Genomic DNA, 14426 nt, shown 5'->3' with positions numbered 1-14426 from the left:
AAAGAGAGAGTGTCTTATAATATCATAATCAGAATGGTGAGAAGAGAAATACTGAATTACTAAATTCCGGAGCGGTGCTAGTGATAAGAAGTACTATGGTGGTGATCCTGAGGCAAAACTCCCAACAAGATGGACTGCACATTCGTCCAAACATTCTCTTAGAAATTAACATATGGAAGAGCGTAATGTGTTTTCAATTTTATTATGGAAAAAGGGGTCACTTTGCAGGTTTGTCAGGGAACTGCTTTGAGGAAAACTTTACTAAAGTCTTAACAAGACTGAGAACTTGTAGTGATGTATGTCACACCATTTTGTTTTGCTTCTTGATGCAAAGTTTCATATATATATATTCATTCATCACCAAAGCAGAAGGAGGAAAAAGAAATTTCCTTTTTTGCATGGTTTTAGATTGCCTTGAAATCAAAGACTCATACATGTCTGCTCTTCTAAGATGGCTACTCCCTTGTTGCTTGGCATTGTGAACACCACCAAGTATACAGCCGATAGCATCATGAAAACCGAATAGTCCAATGTGATGTCCTAAATAATGGTCTTAGATACATCAACTGAAAATTATATTTGCATAATAATATGTAGATTTGCATTGAGATAATAGTGTCCTTTAAAAAAAAGGTCAAGAACAAAGAAAATAGGCCAATTTTCTCCTAGAAGTACATAGTAAACAACACCCAGCAGAAGTACCCATATTTACCTGAATTAAAAAGCTATTATTCGAACCTTCACTTCATTGCACCCTTGTTGTCCTCCACCCCAACACTTTTTCATTTCCACTGGCCTATCTTTCACCACACAGGTTCCAGTTGCACCTGGGTTATAAATCTTTTTATTTCCCACACTTCAATAACAGTCTCCCTTGCTAAACCCTTTTGCTTTCTTGCTGGTCGTTTTTCCCTTTGACATGGTTCAGGTGCTCTAACTTCTAACTCTTCTCTTCATCCTGAGCAGGAATCTGCATTAAGCCAAAGTCTGTGTTACAGAAGAATTGCTGCATTCTAGTTCTCAAAACCCAGCAGTCACATTTCCATTGTTATTATTTCACTCTGAAGCACTGCTTTTGAAATTTTGTTGCTAGTTTAAAAAAACCCAGAAGATTGGATAATGCAAAGTACACAAACGTTTAGTTCAAGGTCTTTGTGCACTATCATGACGCCTCTGCTTTATCCCATTTAATTCTCTTTCACATTGGTTTTCAGGTTTTCTTTACTCCTTGAGATTTTTTTGCACAGCAGCTCTGTCATTCCAGTGAAATTTAGCATCAACAACCCAACTACTCCTGGGTTGTTTCATCATTGCCCCTAAACTAGGAAGAAACATGGGATCCCCAATACTTGCTACTTCCACAGTGTAAGATAATTCAGTTTCTTTCTCAGCCCAAATACTTATCTTGAATTTTCAACACTTTATTGGGATACATCAAAGGTTGCACTGAATATGTATTGTGTCAAAATACTTACTAAATGAAATACTGAACGTTTTTCTTCTAGTGGTTCAAATCCAAAGCAAAATTGTGGTAATATTTATCTACTAAATGACTAGGTTACAGTTTAAACTAATCAATAAAACTAAGCATTAAATTCAATCTAATAACAGAGAATCAATTTGGTATGATTTAACAAGACGTTAAAACATTAACAATGGCTGATGTGGGGCACAGTTTGATATAATTGCAAACTTTCAGTGATCATGAGAAAATTTAGAGGAAATATCAAGGAGTAAGTTTAGATTTATAGACAATCAATAGCACACCATCCAATTGCATACCATAACCTTGGATTGTTAACACCCACTGGGAAAAATGTGAAATGAGGGTTACATCATTAAAATACATCATTAAAAAACAACTAACCCCTAACACTATTGGTCAGAGCCATCACAACTCAAGAGAAAAAAATTAGAATCCTTCTTGAAGAGGTACTTATACAAATCAATACATTATTGGTTTGAGATACTATTAAATTAGAACAAAATATTTTGAACAATATTAAAAACATTGCAAGTTAATACCTAATAGTTTTAGCTCTATACTTAATCTTTTGTTATTCCTTGAGTAGTTGTGTCCTAATAGATGTGACCTCAAGAATTTGTCTTTGAACATGTTACATAAACTATTGATATAAAAGAAAATAGTAATCGATATTCTATTACTTTTAGAAGAAAAACGCAATCATCTAGAACACAACCTTTTTATTGCAGTCAGTTAATACATTTAATTAAATACTGGAATTTATACTGATATTTGTGGATGTAAATAAGTTTGCAAACATGAAATTTCTTCAGCAAAAATAGAAAATACAACATTAGTTTGCAGAGCTCCAAGGTGGGTGGGAGAGAGGCAGAAAACTAAATTACATGGCCCCTTGTTAAGTAGATAGCTTTCCTTTCACAGTGTAATTATTCACATAGGAAAGCCACAAAATAATTAGGGAGGAATGTTCAGACAACGTATAAATCTTTTTCAATGCAAGAAAGTCTGACATGCAGCATTTATTAAATACTTGCTATGATGGATTTCCAGATCAACATGAGTCTTTATTTGATAGAAACTTGAAAGCCTCTTTGTAAACATATGGTATAAGTTGAGTGGAATAATGGGATAATTGCTGCAGAGCCAACTGAACCAGGACAGGAGAAAACCAGAATGTAAATATTTTAGTTCCAAGTAAATTTGATAGACATTTACCTAAACCTAAGATAAGATAGATTTCCCCATAAAGTAGACTAAATTCTGGGCGTTGGACAACATTTAGGGTTGTAGGATGTACTGCCACTGACAAATCTGTAGAAACTATGTGTTCTTGCTGCCCAGAGGATTTCTGGGAATGCTAAATCACTACTAAACAAGATCTGCAATTCAATGGAACAATGGAAGTAAGAGCTCACTATTCATTAAGCTTCAGCTATCCCCAACTGGCCATTCCTGCCTGCTTCCTTACTTATGGTATTGCACTGGTCGTTACCTTTCTCCTTAGTCAACCCCACAGATGGCTTTGTAGATCTCGCCAGTCAGGTGCTTTCTTACAAAGACTTATTGCCTTTTTCTTTAATACACCAGAATGAACTTTATAGGCAGAGGCCTCTCTGCTTAGAAAAAAGGAAAGAGAGATCAGGATGGGAAGAGTGGAAGGAAAAATCAATTGACCATTCAGAGATTCAGAAGGGTAAATGAGGTCTCGGCCATCTGGTTTACTTTAAGTAAGGTTGCTGGTAATTGATCTAGGTGGACTGCAGGGCTTTATTTTCAGCTTTCTTAGGTACCTGGACAGCTCTTTCTACTGCAACTCTATTTAGGTAAGGAAAGAAGAAATAAGGTGTGCTTTGTTTTATTTTTCAATTGATTTCAGGGAAAGTTCCCTTGAGAATCTGCTTATATTATTTTATTTAGTTTGCAAGGAGGAAAAGTGCTCTTCACTGCTGTGTACAGGGATTGGGGATTTTTTTTCAGTGCAAGGATATATTATCTTAATTATATATGGTAAATTAATCAACTTGCGTAGAAATTGGGAGACAATGTAGAATTTAATTTCTGAAAAGAGAAGTGTGTGTAGCAGAGGTGAAAAAAATCCCTTGTCTTTGCTGGTGTGGCTGTGTTTATTCCATCCTGTTTTATTTCTGTCCCATACTTCTCCTGGCAAGGGGCCGAAAGTGATTTACATCATTGTGTATGTGAATGCATGCACTGGTTTGGGAGAAGGAGAGAGGGAAAATGTAGAGTAAAGTTGTTTTTTCTCACTGTAAATTAGTTCTAAATTCCTAAAAGTGGTAGTAACGGGTTTCCAGGACAAACATCCAGTTACTAAGCCTACAGGAGATGCTTGATGAATGTGTTTAACACATACAGTATTTGATTTGAGTTAATCTCATAAGATTCAGTTTGCGTAAATGTCCTTAAGTATTTTCTTCTAAGATGCAGCTGCTTTATCTCTGGGCCTTCCTCCTTCCCAAGCACAGCTGAACACTGGGTGCCACTGCCATGTTCTCCATAAGCCTTATTTTAATGTGGGAGTTCTTTTTTAAAGGCAAAAAAATGTATTCTTTTGCTGACCATGGTTTGGCAACAGCCTCAGGAGACCTCAAGAAGGACAAACATTTGATCCTTTTGGAAATTCCAGTAAGCTAGGTATTGCCCACCACGATACACAGCATATTCACTGACTTTAGAGGCAATAATGTCAGCTGCTCACAAATCTTAGCCACTGTCCTTTTACTCATTACAGACAACACAATTCTTTATAGAACACTCGAGCCCCTGAGGCCTGTAACTATCTCTTAACATTGTTCCGTTCCGTTCGCTGCTCATTTTATTTCAAAAAGTAGATAGTTTTGTTCTCCTCTCGTACTGTGCGGAACATTTAGAGTGGAACTAAATCTTACAAAGAACAAACAGGAATCCGGCTGTAAACAGCAATCCCATTATTTGCTTATTACAAGTATTTTAACCTGCCTTTTATCCTAGGATACCAGGATGGTGCACAAAAAGCAGAAAGAAAAAAAAGTGTCACAACAGAAAACAATATAATCATAAATAACATTGAAAGCATAAAACAGCATAGCAGACAAACCAAACCAATACAACAACATCTCTCTGCAAATAAGTAATGTGGGCCAAAATGATATCAGGGTTGGAATCAGTTAGGGATCTGTGATAGGGTCATGACACAGAAGGGGTGCTATTGGAGGGAATAGTCCTAGTAGTTGGAGGGGTCTTATAAGCCATCAAATCCAATCTCTTGCTTAATGCAAGGTCTCCAGCCAAACATCCCCAGTCATTAGCTACCCATCCTATTTTTGCAAACTCCACTACATTTTTTGGCAATTGCTTCCATTGCTAAACTACTCTTACTGCAGTGTTTCTCAACCTGGGGGTCAGGACCCTGGGGGAGGGTTGCGAGGGGGTGTCAGAGGGGTCACCAAAGACCATTAGAAAACACAGTATTTTCTGTTGGTCGTGGGGTTCTGTGTGGGAAGTTTGGCCTAATTCTATTGTTGGTGGAGTTCAGAATGTTCTTTGATTGTACGTCAATTATAAATCCTAGAAACTACAACTCCCAAATGATAATATCAATTCCACACCCCCCCCCCCCCGTATTAAAATTTGGGCATATTGGGTATTTGTGCCAAATTTGGTCCAGTGAATGAAAATATATCCTGCATATCAGATATTTACATTACAATTCATAACCATAGCACAATTTCTGAAGTAGCAACAAAAACCATTTTATGGTTGGGGGTCCCCACAGCATGAGGAACTGTATTAAGGGGTCGTGGCATTAGGAAGGTTGAGAACCATTGTCAAGAAATTCCTTCTAACCATCAATCTCCCTATTGCCTACAAATACTTCTTTGGCTAAAGAACCTAGAACAGCAACCTTCTATGAAGATCTTAAGAAACAGACATATTGGCATAAATGACGCGACAGGTATATTGTGTCCAAGCTTTTATAATGATTAAAGTGATCTAATTCTAACCCTTCAATACAGACATTAGCAGTTTTAATTCCCTTCTAGTCAAATACTGAATGAATTTATCAATAGCAATAGTGAAAATCAAGTTCTACATAAAAATCTACATGGTTAGTCATAACTGAAGAATGTGGCAACCACAGCTGCTTACAGAGTGCATATATATTCATTAAATCCACAATTGATTTCCTTCTTGTTCTCTATATATAGGAAGTCACTCATATAAGAATAGAAACGAGTACTAAAAAAGGAAGCACAGATATGAAGCAAAAAGAAATGTGAGGAGGTTTAACGGATCTTTGTTTTAGAGAGAATGTCTAAAAATGGTAGAGATGGGAAATTGAGTCATATCATTTCTATAATTTGAAATCTTGACAGGCAGAAAAGCGAACAGGAAAGTGCTTCTATTTTCTTTTACAGTGACACGTGGGTCAGTTATATAGGAAAAACAAATTTAAAGAAAATAGCACAGCAAATATAGCATTTATCAACCATTTAACTTTGGTTTTCCATTTAAAAGCTATTGATTATTAGTCAAAAAGTGCATGAGTTCTCAAAGATTTAGAAAAACCTAAAGGACAACACCAGAAAAGTTAATAAAATAAAATCTCCTTATGTACTTTGCGTTTTAAAAGCATCTTCAGCAAAATTAATATATCACTTTAGTTTTATTTATTGTCTGGAAGAAGACAAGTCAATATAATGTCCAAACACAATATTCAAGAATCATACAAGGTGTGGCCCCCAATCCTGTATAGCTGCTTACTCCTATCTTACACCATGTCTGAGAATAGATGCCCTTTTCTCAGAACTGTCCACATTACTTAGCAGTTTCTCTTTAGGCATTTTCCCAAGACCCACCAAGTAGTTCTACCTTGAAAGGTTTGCATGGTTCCTATGGAACTATGTCTCTTTCAAAACTGCTGAGACATTTCTAGAACCATTTTAACGAAGGGTGTACTTGCAAAAAAAAAAATGCCAGACTACTATTTGCAACTTCTTTGGCACTCAAAAGTGCCTGACGCAGCTTACAACTCACGTTTGGCTTCCCCGTACAGTGGGATCCTACGGAGAACACAATATTAGTTAACTGTACCCCTGCCCCAGGAAATTAATCCGAATTCAAATTATTCATTAGAAAGCTCTCTATTGTGTCACATTTTCACTTTTTCACAGATATTAAAGGCACATAGACTCAAATATATAGATTTAGATAATATGACCTCTTTTTAAAATTTCTCTTTGCAATTTAAACAGAAGAACACAAAAATATTGACACTTGTTAGATAAAATAGGACTTTAAGAAACTTTACATACTGAAGAAGGAAACTAAATAAAAATTACATGCACTCTTACCATTTTCACCAGAAGGTAATGATACAGTATGTGTTGGCACAGTATCGGAATTCACTTTCCCATTTTCAAATGTGTCATTTTCTGTCTGTTGTAACTGCCAGTTGAGGCCAAATAGATGCATTGCTGATGGTCAAAAAAATATGTGTTTAGGTTAGGGAGGAGAAATAAACAACCCACACTGAACAGTTCATGAAATGTGTATTTTATAGATTATATTTTAATAATTTAAAAAGGCAACAATAGGAAATAATGTGTATTAGTATTTAATTTAAAAATATTTCTTGGTTTAAGGAACACCTTAATTGTAGAGATGCAAAACAATTTTTAAGAAACGGTCCCAAGGGAATAAATTTCCAGTTTTACATGCTTTACCCATCCCACTCATGGTTTTTAAAATTGTTGCATTTTAATTCCTTTTCTTTTTTCAGCTGTTAAAATGCTGATCCATATTTTACTTTGTGACATTCTTGTGACAATGCTCCAATGCCATTCCTTTCTACTGCATAGCTATCACTCTGATATAAAATCAAATCACACAAACCAAAAATATTACCCAAACATGTGCTATTATTCCCAGAGGAGTAGTATCTTTATCTGAAAACAAAAAGCTTTCCTAAAAAATCTACATTTTTCCCCAGAAGGTAATGTAACAGTATGCATTGAGATAGTAACAGAAGTGATATGTGTATTCTAGCAGTCAACGAAATGAAACAGTGAGAATATTATATTAAAATTGTTTTAATGTTCTTTCTTCTCAAACATTCATGAAAACTGGATTCGAAGATAAACACAGACACTATTCCACACACTCTGATAAAGTGCTGTCAAGTAAAATCAGCAGTTATGAAGACTAGGAATTTGGGGAGAAAACCTTAGACCAGTTTCCCAAGCATCTCAATGACTAGATTGTACTTTACTTCCAGCAATCTACCGTTTCATCAGTAACCAAGTGTCAGCACTTAAGACAATCCTTTTCTGCTTTCACTGAAAACAAAATTTGATCTTTACCATTTCCCCCCAAGTACAATATCACTCTTTGTTTAAAACAAGAAAGTGGAGAAATTTTCAGGGCAATGGAAGAGATGGAAAGGGGCCAAATGCCCCTGAAACGTCACAAAATATACTTTCAGGTTGGGAGTTTGTTGACATGGAGAGAGAATAAAGCATATTTCCACTGCCCTGGTTGTTTCAAACGTCTCCATGTTATCACACTGCACTTAATCCAGAACTGCTAGTGCTAGGATCAGAAGCTTTATCCAAACTAAAAGGTTGTAGAGGTTCTATAGATGTTCATAATGTTTAGTTTATGTCCATTTGTCATTGTTCATAAAAGTTCATTATTCTTAGTTGCTACCCATTTGGAGTTACTGACTTGTACTTGTATTGCTACCTATAGCCATATGAAGGCTTTGTAGGTTTGGCAATAAGCATATATACCAAGTATCACTGTGCAATGTTCATTCCAATGAAGAGAATGGCTCCATAGGTAGTGCTGGCCCTGTTACCACTTCTCCCATAAAAGTCCTCCCTTTTCGAGTCTTCCCTGCAAATTGGTAAAAAGGATGCTTCCCCCAAAGGTGTAAAAAAATAAATTCTAATTTGCCCATTTCATTTCCATTCTAATTGAAATTATTCCTTTAGTTGATTGAGACAATGGTAGGAATGTTTAGGATGTTGCAACTTCCATCACTATTAATGTAAAAATCTTCATTGTCTCCCCTTTTTATTGCTACTTACGTAACCATCTATTTGGAAAAAACATCCAAAATAAAACATACGAAAGTATTTGCTTCAGATCATTGATTCTATGATCATTTTTTTTTGCATATCTTAATATTAATTCTTTCATGTTCCCAACATCAATCTCCTGTCTAAACATAATCACTCCTGGAATACTGCCAGAATTATCCCAGATTTTGAATGTACTTTACATGACTTTCCTACTGCTCTAAAATGTTTTATTGTTGCCTTAGTTTATTATGGATATGCAAAATCCCTGAGGCCAAATCTACTGTCAGTTATGCTGTCTCGCTATAATGGCTTCAATGCAACAACTCAAAGATTGATTCCCACTTGGGGGGTTCTAAATATTCATTACTCAAAATGTCTCAACTAGTCTGCTTTATTACTTAGCAGGGCTTTAGTGTCTCTGTTACTGTGAATGTCTCCTTACAGTAAATGTTGGCAACCGCCAATGAATATTAATAATCACCAGCAGAGAATTATCAACATTTGCTTAAGGCGGCCAACAATCACCAGTATCAGATATACACCATAATAACTCAACCCTTTCCAATCGTCACAAAGTTACAACTATTTTAAAAAGGATTTGATGATGTAATTTTCCACGTACAAATTAAACTACCCTGTTTTATTTATTCACAGTTGGAACTGAGTCTCCATGTAAGGCAGGAAGTCAAAAACAAAATGAGACTACAGTGTACTATAAGGGAAATGACTGTGTTGAGCATGAAGAATCTTTGTCTATTTTGTTATATGGCTCTTGCTTATGAAAGCTCATGCCATAATAAAACCATTACTAAGTTGGTGCTTATGAAAGCACATTCCATAGTAAGCCAGTTAGCCACAGTTTAACAATTACCCTTCTTTTTAAAATAGTTTTTTAAAGCTGCAGACAATGGGTTGTTCATTAGGTATAACTAATTACAATGTATTTTACATCAATTCTGTTTCCTGCGGAGAGAAATCTACACATCAAATACAGAGGCATTATGTATGAACTTTATACCTCAATGAAATCTCTTCTAACTTATCTAATGTGGCACTGTTATCTTATTTACTACCTGAAAAAAGGATATCCTTATGAGTATATCAGATCAATCCATTCATTTGTAGTTTTAGCAATGAAAGATTTAATCTTGATTGTATAGTTCCCATTTCTGTAGGAATGGGTTCATAACACAATCTATTAAAAGGCACATCACAAAGGAAATTGCTTACTGAGAATGGTGGAAGAAGATATGTCAAGACGATTTGACAGATGAATGCTCCATTTTTTTATTTAACCAGATATGGCTACTGAACATCTTAAGGTTTTTTAGACTGTTCATTTTAGAGATGCACATAAATAGCCACCAAAGAGTTTTTCTGCTTGTTTTTATACCGTCAAAAAAATATAAACTCAAGTTTTATTTAATGCTTAGTCCACAGGTCTTTTATATATAAGGCAAATAAATAAATAAATACATGAAAATCAGATTAAATACAATATAAAACATAACATTAAAATCCTATATAAATCATTAAAATGCCACATATATCAATGGTGAGATACACCCTTAAAATACTACTTAAGATACTGCATGGACTAGAACCTGCATAGTTTAAAACCAGGTAAAACCAAGTACAATCAGCAGTATTAAAACTTAAGCAGGGAACACTTTGGATATATTGTTTATTAGTTCAGTCGCTTCCAACTCTTTGTGACCTCATGGACCAGCCCACGCCAGAGCTTCCTGTCGGTCGTCACCACCCCCAGCTCCTTCAGAGTCAAGCCGGTCACTTCAAGGATACCATCTCTCCATCTTGCCCTTGGCCGGCCCCTCTTCTTTTTTCCATTATTATTATTATTATTATTATTATTAAACTTTATTTGTACCCCGCTATCATCTCCCGAAGGACTCGATGCGGCTTACAAAGGCCAAGGCCTCAACACACAATATAACAATACAAAACCTAAGGCAAATTAAAAACAATTCAAGCAATATAAACAATAAGCAATCAACAATACATTAAGACACAATAGAACTGGGCCGGGCCAGAGTAATGGGTACAAGATTAAAAGTGCTGATGTGACAGGTGGTATATAAGGCATTATAGGGCAAGTGCAGAGTGTGATGTGCAACAATCTTGGTTCTAATAAAGTGCTTATGGGACTTGTTGTTGGAGGATTCCTATTCTGGGAAGGCACATCGGAACAGCCAGGTCTTCAAGTCCTTTCTGAAGACTGCCAATGTAGGGGCCTGTCTAAGATCTTTCGGGAGGGTGTTCCAGAGTTGGGGGGCCACCACAGAAAAGGCCCTGTCTCGTGTCCCCACCAAACGCGCTTGCGATGCAGGCGGGATCACGAGCAGGGCCTCTCCAGATGACTGCAGTGAACGCGTGGGTTCATAGATGGAGATGCGGTCACGCAGGTAGGATGGTCCCAAACAGTTCAGGGCTTTGTAGGTAAGCACCTGCACCTAAAAAATTGGGCTCGGAAAATAAACGGCAGCCAGTGGAGCTCCTTGAACAGGAGGGTTGACCTCTCTCTGTAAGGGGCTCCAGTTAACATCCTGGCTGCTGCCCGTTGAACCAGTTGGAACTTCCGAGCCGTTTTCAAGGGCAGCCCCACGTAGAGCGCATTGCAGTAGTTCAATCTGGAGGTGACCAAGGCATGGACCACCCCGGCCAGATCAGCCTTCGCGAGGTACGGTCACAGTTGGCGCACGAGTCTCAATTGTGCGAAAGCCCTCCTGGACACCGCCGACGCCTGAGCCTCAAGCGTAAGCGATGAATCCAAGAGGACTCCCAAACTGCAGACCTTCCATTTCCCCCAGCATCATTGTCTTCTCTAAGCTTTCCTGTCTTCTCATGATGTGGCCAAAGTACTTCACCTGTACCTCTAATATCCTTCCCTCCAATGAGCAGTAAGGCTTGATTTCCTGAAGTATGGACTGGTTGGATCTTCTCACAGTCCAAGGCACTCCCAGAATTCTCCTCCAACATCACAGTTCAAAAGCGTCTATATTCCTTTGCTCAGCCTTCTTTATGGGCCAGCTCTCACATCTGTAGGTGACTACGGGGAATACCATTGCTTTAACTGTGCAGATCTTTGTTGCCAGTGTGATGTCTCTCCTCTTCACTATTTTATCGAGATTGGTCATTGCTCTCCTCCCAAGAAGTAAATGTCTTCTGATTTCCTGGCTGCAGTCAGTGTCTGCAGTAATCTTTGCATCCAGAAATACAAAGTCTGTCACTGCCTCCATGTTTTCTCCCTCTATTTCCCAGTTATCAATTAGTCCGGTTGGCAGAATCTTGGTTTTTTTTTTTTTATAATGTTTAACTGAAAGCCAGCTTTTGCACTTTTTTCTTTCACCTTGATTAGAAAGCTCCTCGGTTCTTCCTCGCTTTCGGCTATCAAAGTGGTATCATCTGCATATCTAATGTTGTTAATATTTCTTCCAGCAATTTTAACCCGTCTTGCATTTGCCAATGTCCGCACATTGCATGATGTGTTCTGCATACAAGTTGACACTATTAGTTAAAAGCATCCCCAGCACAGTTGACTGCAATATCAGAAATTAATCTTGCTGGATTTTCTGTGCTGCCAGGGCAAAAGGAGATACCTCGTGAGTAACCACAGGGTTAGTGTTAGCCAAAAGGTAGAAAATCTTTTCTGACACTGTATTTGTTTGAAAGAGATAAAGAATAGGGCCCGGGATTTTAGTCCTTGGCTCAGAATCCAGAGGGCAGGAAAACAAATAGTGAGGCAAATCCTCAATTTCTGGGGTTCCACGAGCACATAAACAAAGAGCCAGATGGATGCCCGTGTACCTACCATCAAAAATATACATAGCATATACTTATCTGTGCTGGCTACTTCCTGTGCTATATTGGTTTGAATAACCTGCTTATCCAAATAATACGATATACTCACTAGTCTGAATTTCACGAGGATTTATAGGGGTGGGAATGTCTTTTTAAGACTTTCTGTCTATATTATCTGTCCCAAAAGCAATTAAGAATTATTTTAAAAAATGTTTTTGAACATACATGAAGTTACAGTTTATCCCCTTCAAAACAGTCTCCTTGTGATTGAATATAGCAATTCCAGCATTGCTGCCACTGTTCATAGAAGTGGAGGAAGTCTTCACTTGAGATGTTTGTTCAAAGCCCTCTTAATAGCTGCCTGGATGTTTTCTAGTGTCCCAAAATGATGTCCTTTGAGGTGGGTTTTGAGCTTGGGGAAGGAAATTGCAAGGAATCGTACAGAGCCAGCTCAGTGAGTGGGGAAACTTTCAGAACAGCCTTCACATTATTCTGTTCTTGAAGTTGAAGGGTGTTGCTCCAGACTCCTCAGCATTTTTGCCCATGAGAAGACACAAATACTATGCACTTTGTGAACGTACTGACTGCTACAAAGGCACAGACTCAACTGAGCAAGGACAAACTGTATGCCTGGGTCCCCCCACCTGCCACTTTCCTATCCTGGCACTTCTGCATTGTGCAATTTTTTTTTATTCCCGTTACTTTTGGGATCAAATTGTCTCCTGTCTGCTACTTTTTAAGCACTTTTACTTCTGAAAATAGTTAAATACCTTCCATTATACAATCACTTTGGAGAAGGCTTGATATTTTTAAATATATTATTGTGGACGAAATAATTCCTCAGGTCAAAATAAGGCTACTATTCAGGCCTCTAAAGGCATGAATTGCTCCATTTCCTCTTTTCTTGCTTTTAGATGTTTGAATTGTTCTAACCTTACACTTGAACTTGTTCCTTAACAGAACTTACATCTTCAAACTGCATTTTTGGAAAGATGTGATGAATGATGGCTAAATGCTATATTTTGAAACAGTTGCTATGTATCCCTACATAAACCACAATGCATGTTCCCTTTTTCTTCATAAATGTATATCACATTTTAGAATGATTTCAATACAGGGAAGTTTTGCAATAATAGAATAATGTACATCGACAGTACATACATTAGGTTTTCATTCTTCCTTTTTCTGTTTAAAAAGTAATGGTCAGTATATATATATAAGCCATCCAAGTTTGGAATTGTTACTTTTAAAAAAAACAACCCATTAGTCATTATATGTTTCTCAAGTGTAATGTATTTCTCACGAGTAACAAGCAATGTAACATGTAAGTAACACATTACTCTGAACCTGGTTTTTATACCCAAGCAATAACTAAAAAATGGCCTGCAAGCTCCTAGTAATGCTTTTATCATAATAGGTTGCTATCATGTAAAAATAGTAGCTGTAATAGTTAGTATGCTTTCAAGCAGCAATACTTCCCCTTCTTACGCTCCAAACACAATGAGTAAAACGCTTACATTTTAAAGTTACTTCCAAACTCTGAGGCCAGAGTCTTCAGCTCATTTTCAGATATGAATTCACATATGTCCAAATATTCAAATATTTTCCATGATTTCGGTTTTCCAATATATACTCCATTGAAATATAATATGAAATTGAATTGCAAAAACAGTTTGGCATGTGCTATTTGGAAACATATATAGAAGAACATAGAGCATTATGCTCTCAAAAATTGGATAAAGGTTAAACCATTTCACAAAAATATACATTCAATTGAAATGTAACTGAATTCTTTTAAAAAAGCAAAATGAAGAAAAATGTTCCAAGGACACTAACCCATAAAAGCTAATTTCCAAGCACACTTTAAATATGCTTAATAGCATAAAATATTTGACCACTAATAAGTTTTAAAACAAACTAAAAGCCATAAGAATAAGAAACAAGGTTCTAATCCGCATAGAATCATAAGAGTTGGAAGAGACCACATGGGCCATCTAGTCCAACCCCCTGCCATGCAGGAAAAGCACAATCAAAGTACC

At 36.9% G+C, this 14426-nt stretch overlaps 1 protein-coding gene across 18 annotated transcripts in view; it reads right to left on the bottom strand.

The window, feature by feature from the left end:
• Nucleotides 1-14426, bottom strand: part of TENM3 (teneurin transmembrane protein 3) — a 1604633-nt gene that overhangs the window by 127634 nt on the left and 1462573 nt on the right. For all 18 annotated transcript variants that reach the window (XM_060778662.2, XM_060778660.2, XM_060778663.2 and 15 more), the window contains one exon: nucleotides 6838-6960. In XM_060778662.2, coding sequence (XP_060634645.1) covers nucleotides 6838-6960 — 123 coding nt within the window. The remainder of the gene's footprint in view (nucleotides 1-6837; nucleotides 6961-14426) is intronic.

This window comes from Anolis sagrei, chromosome 5 (assembly GCF_037176765.1).
Source record: "Anolis sagrei isolate rAnoSag1 chromosome 5, rAnoSag1.mat, whole genome shotgun sequence".
NCBI lineage: Eukaryota > Metazoa > Chordata > Lepidosauria > Squamata > Dactyloidae > Anolis > Anolis sagrei.
This window is presented reverse-complemented; position numbering and strand designations above follow the sequence as displayed.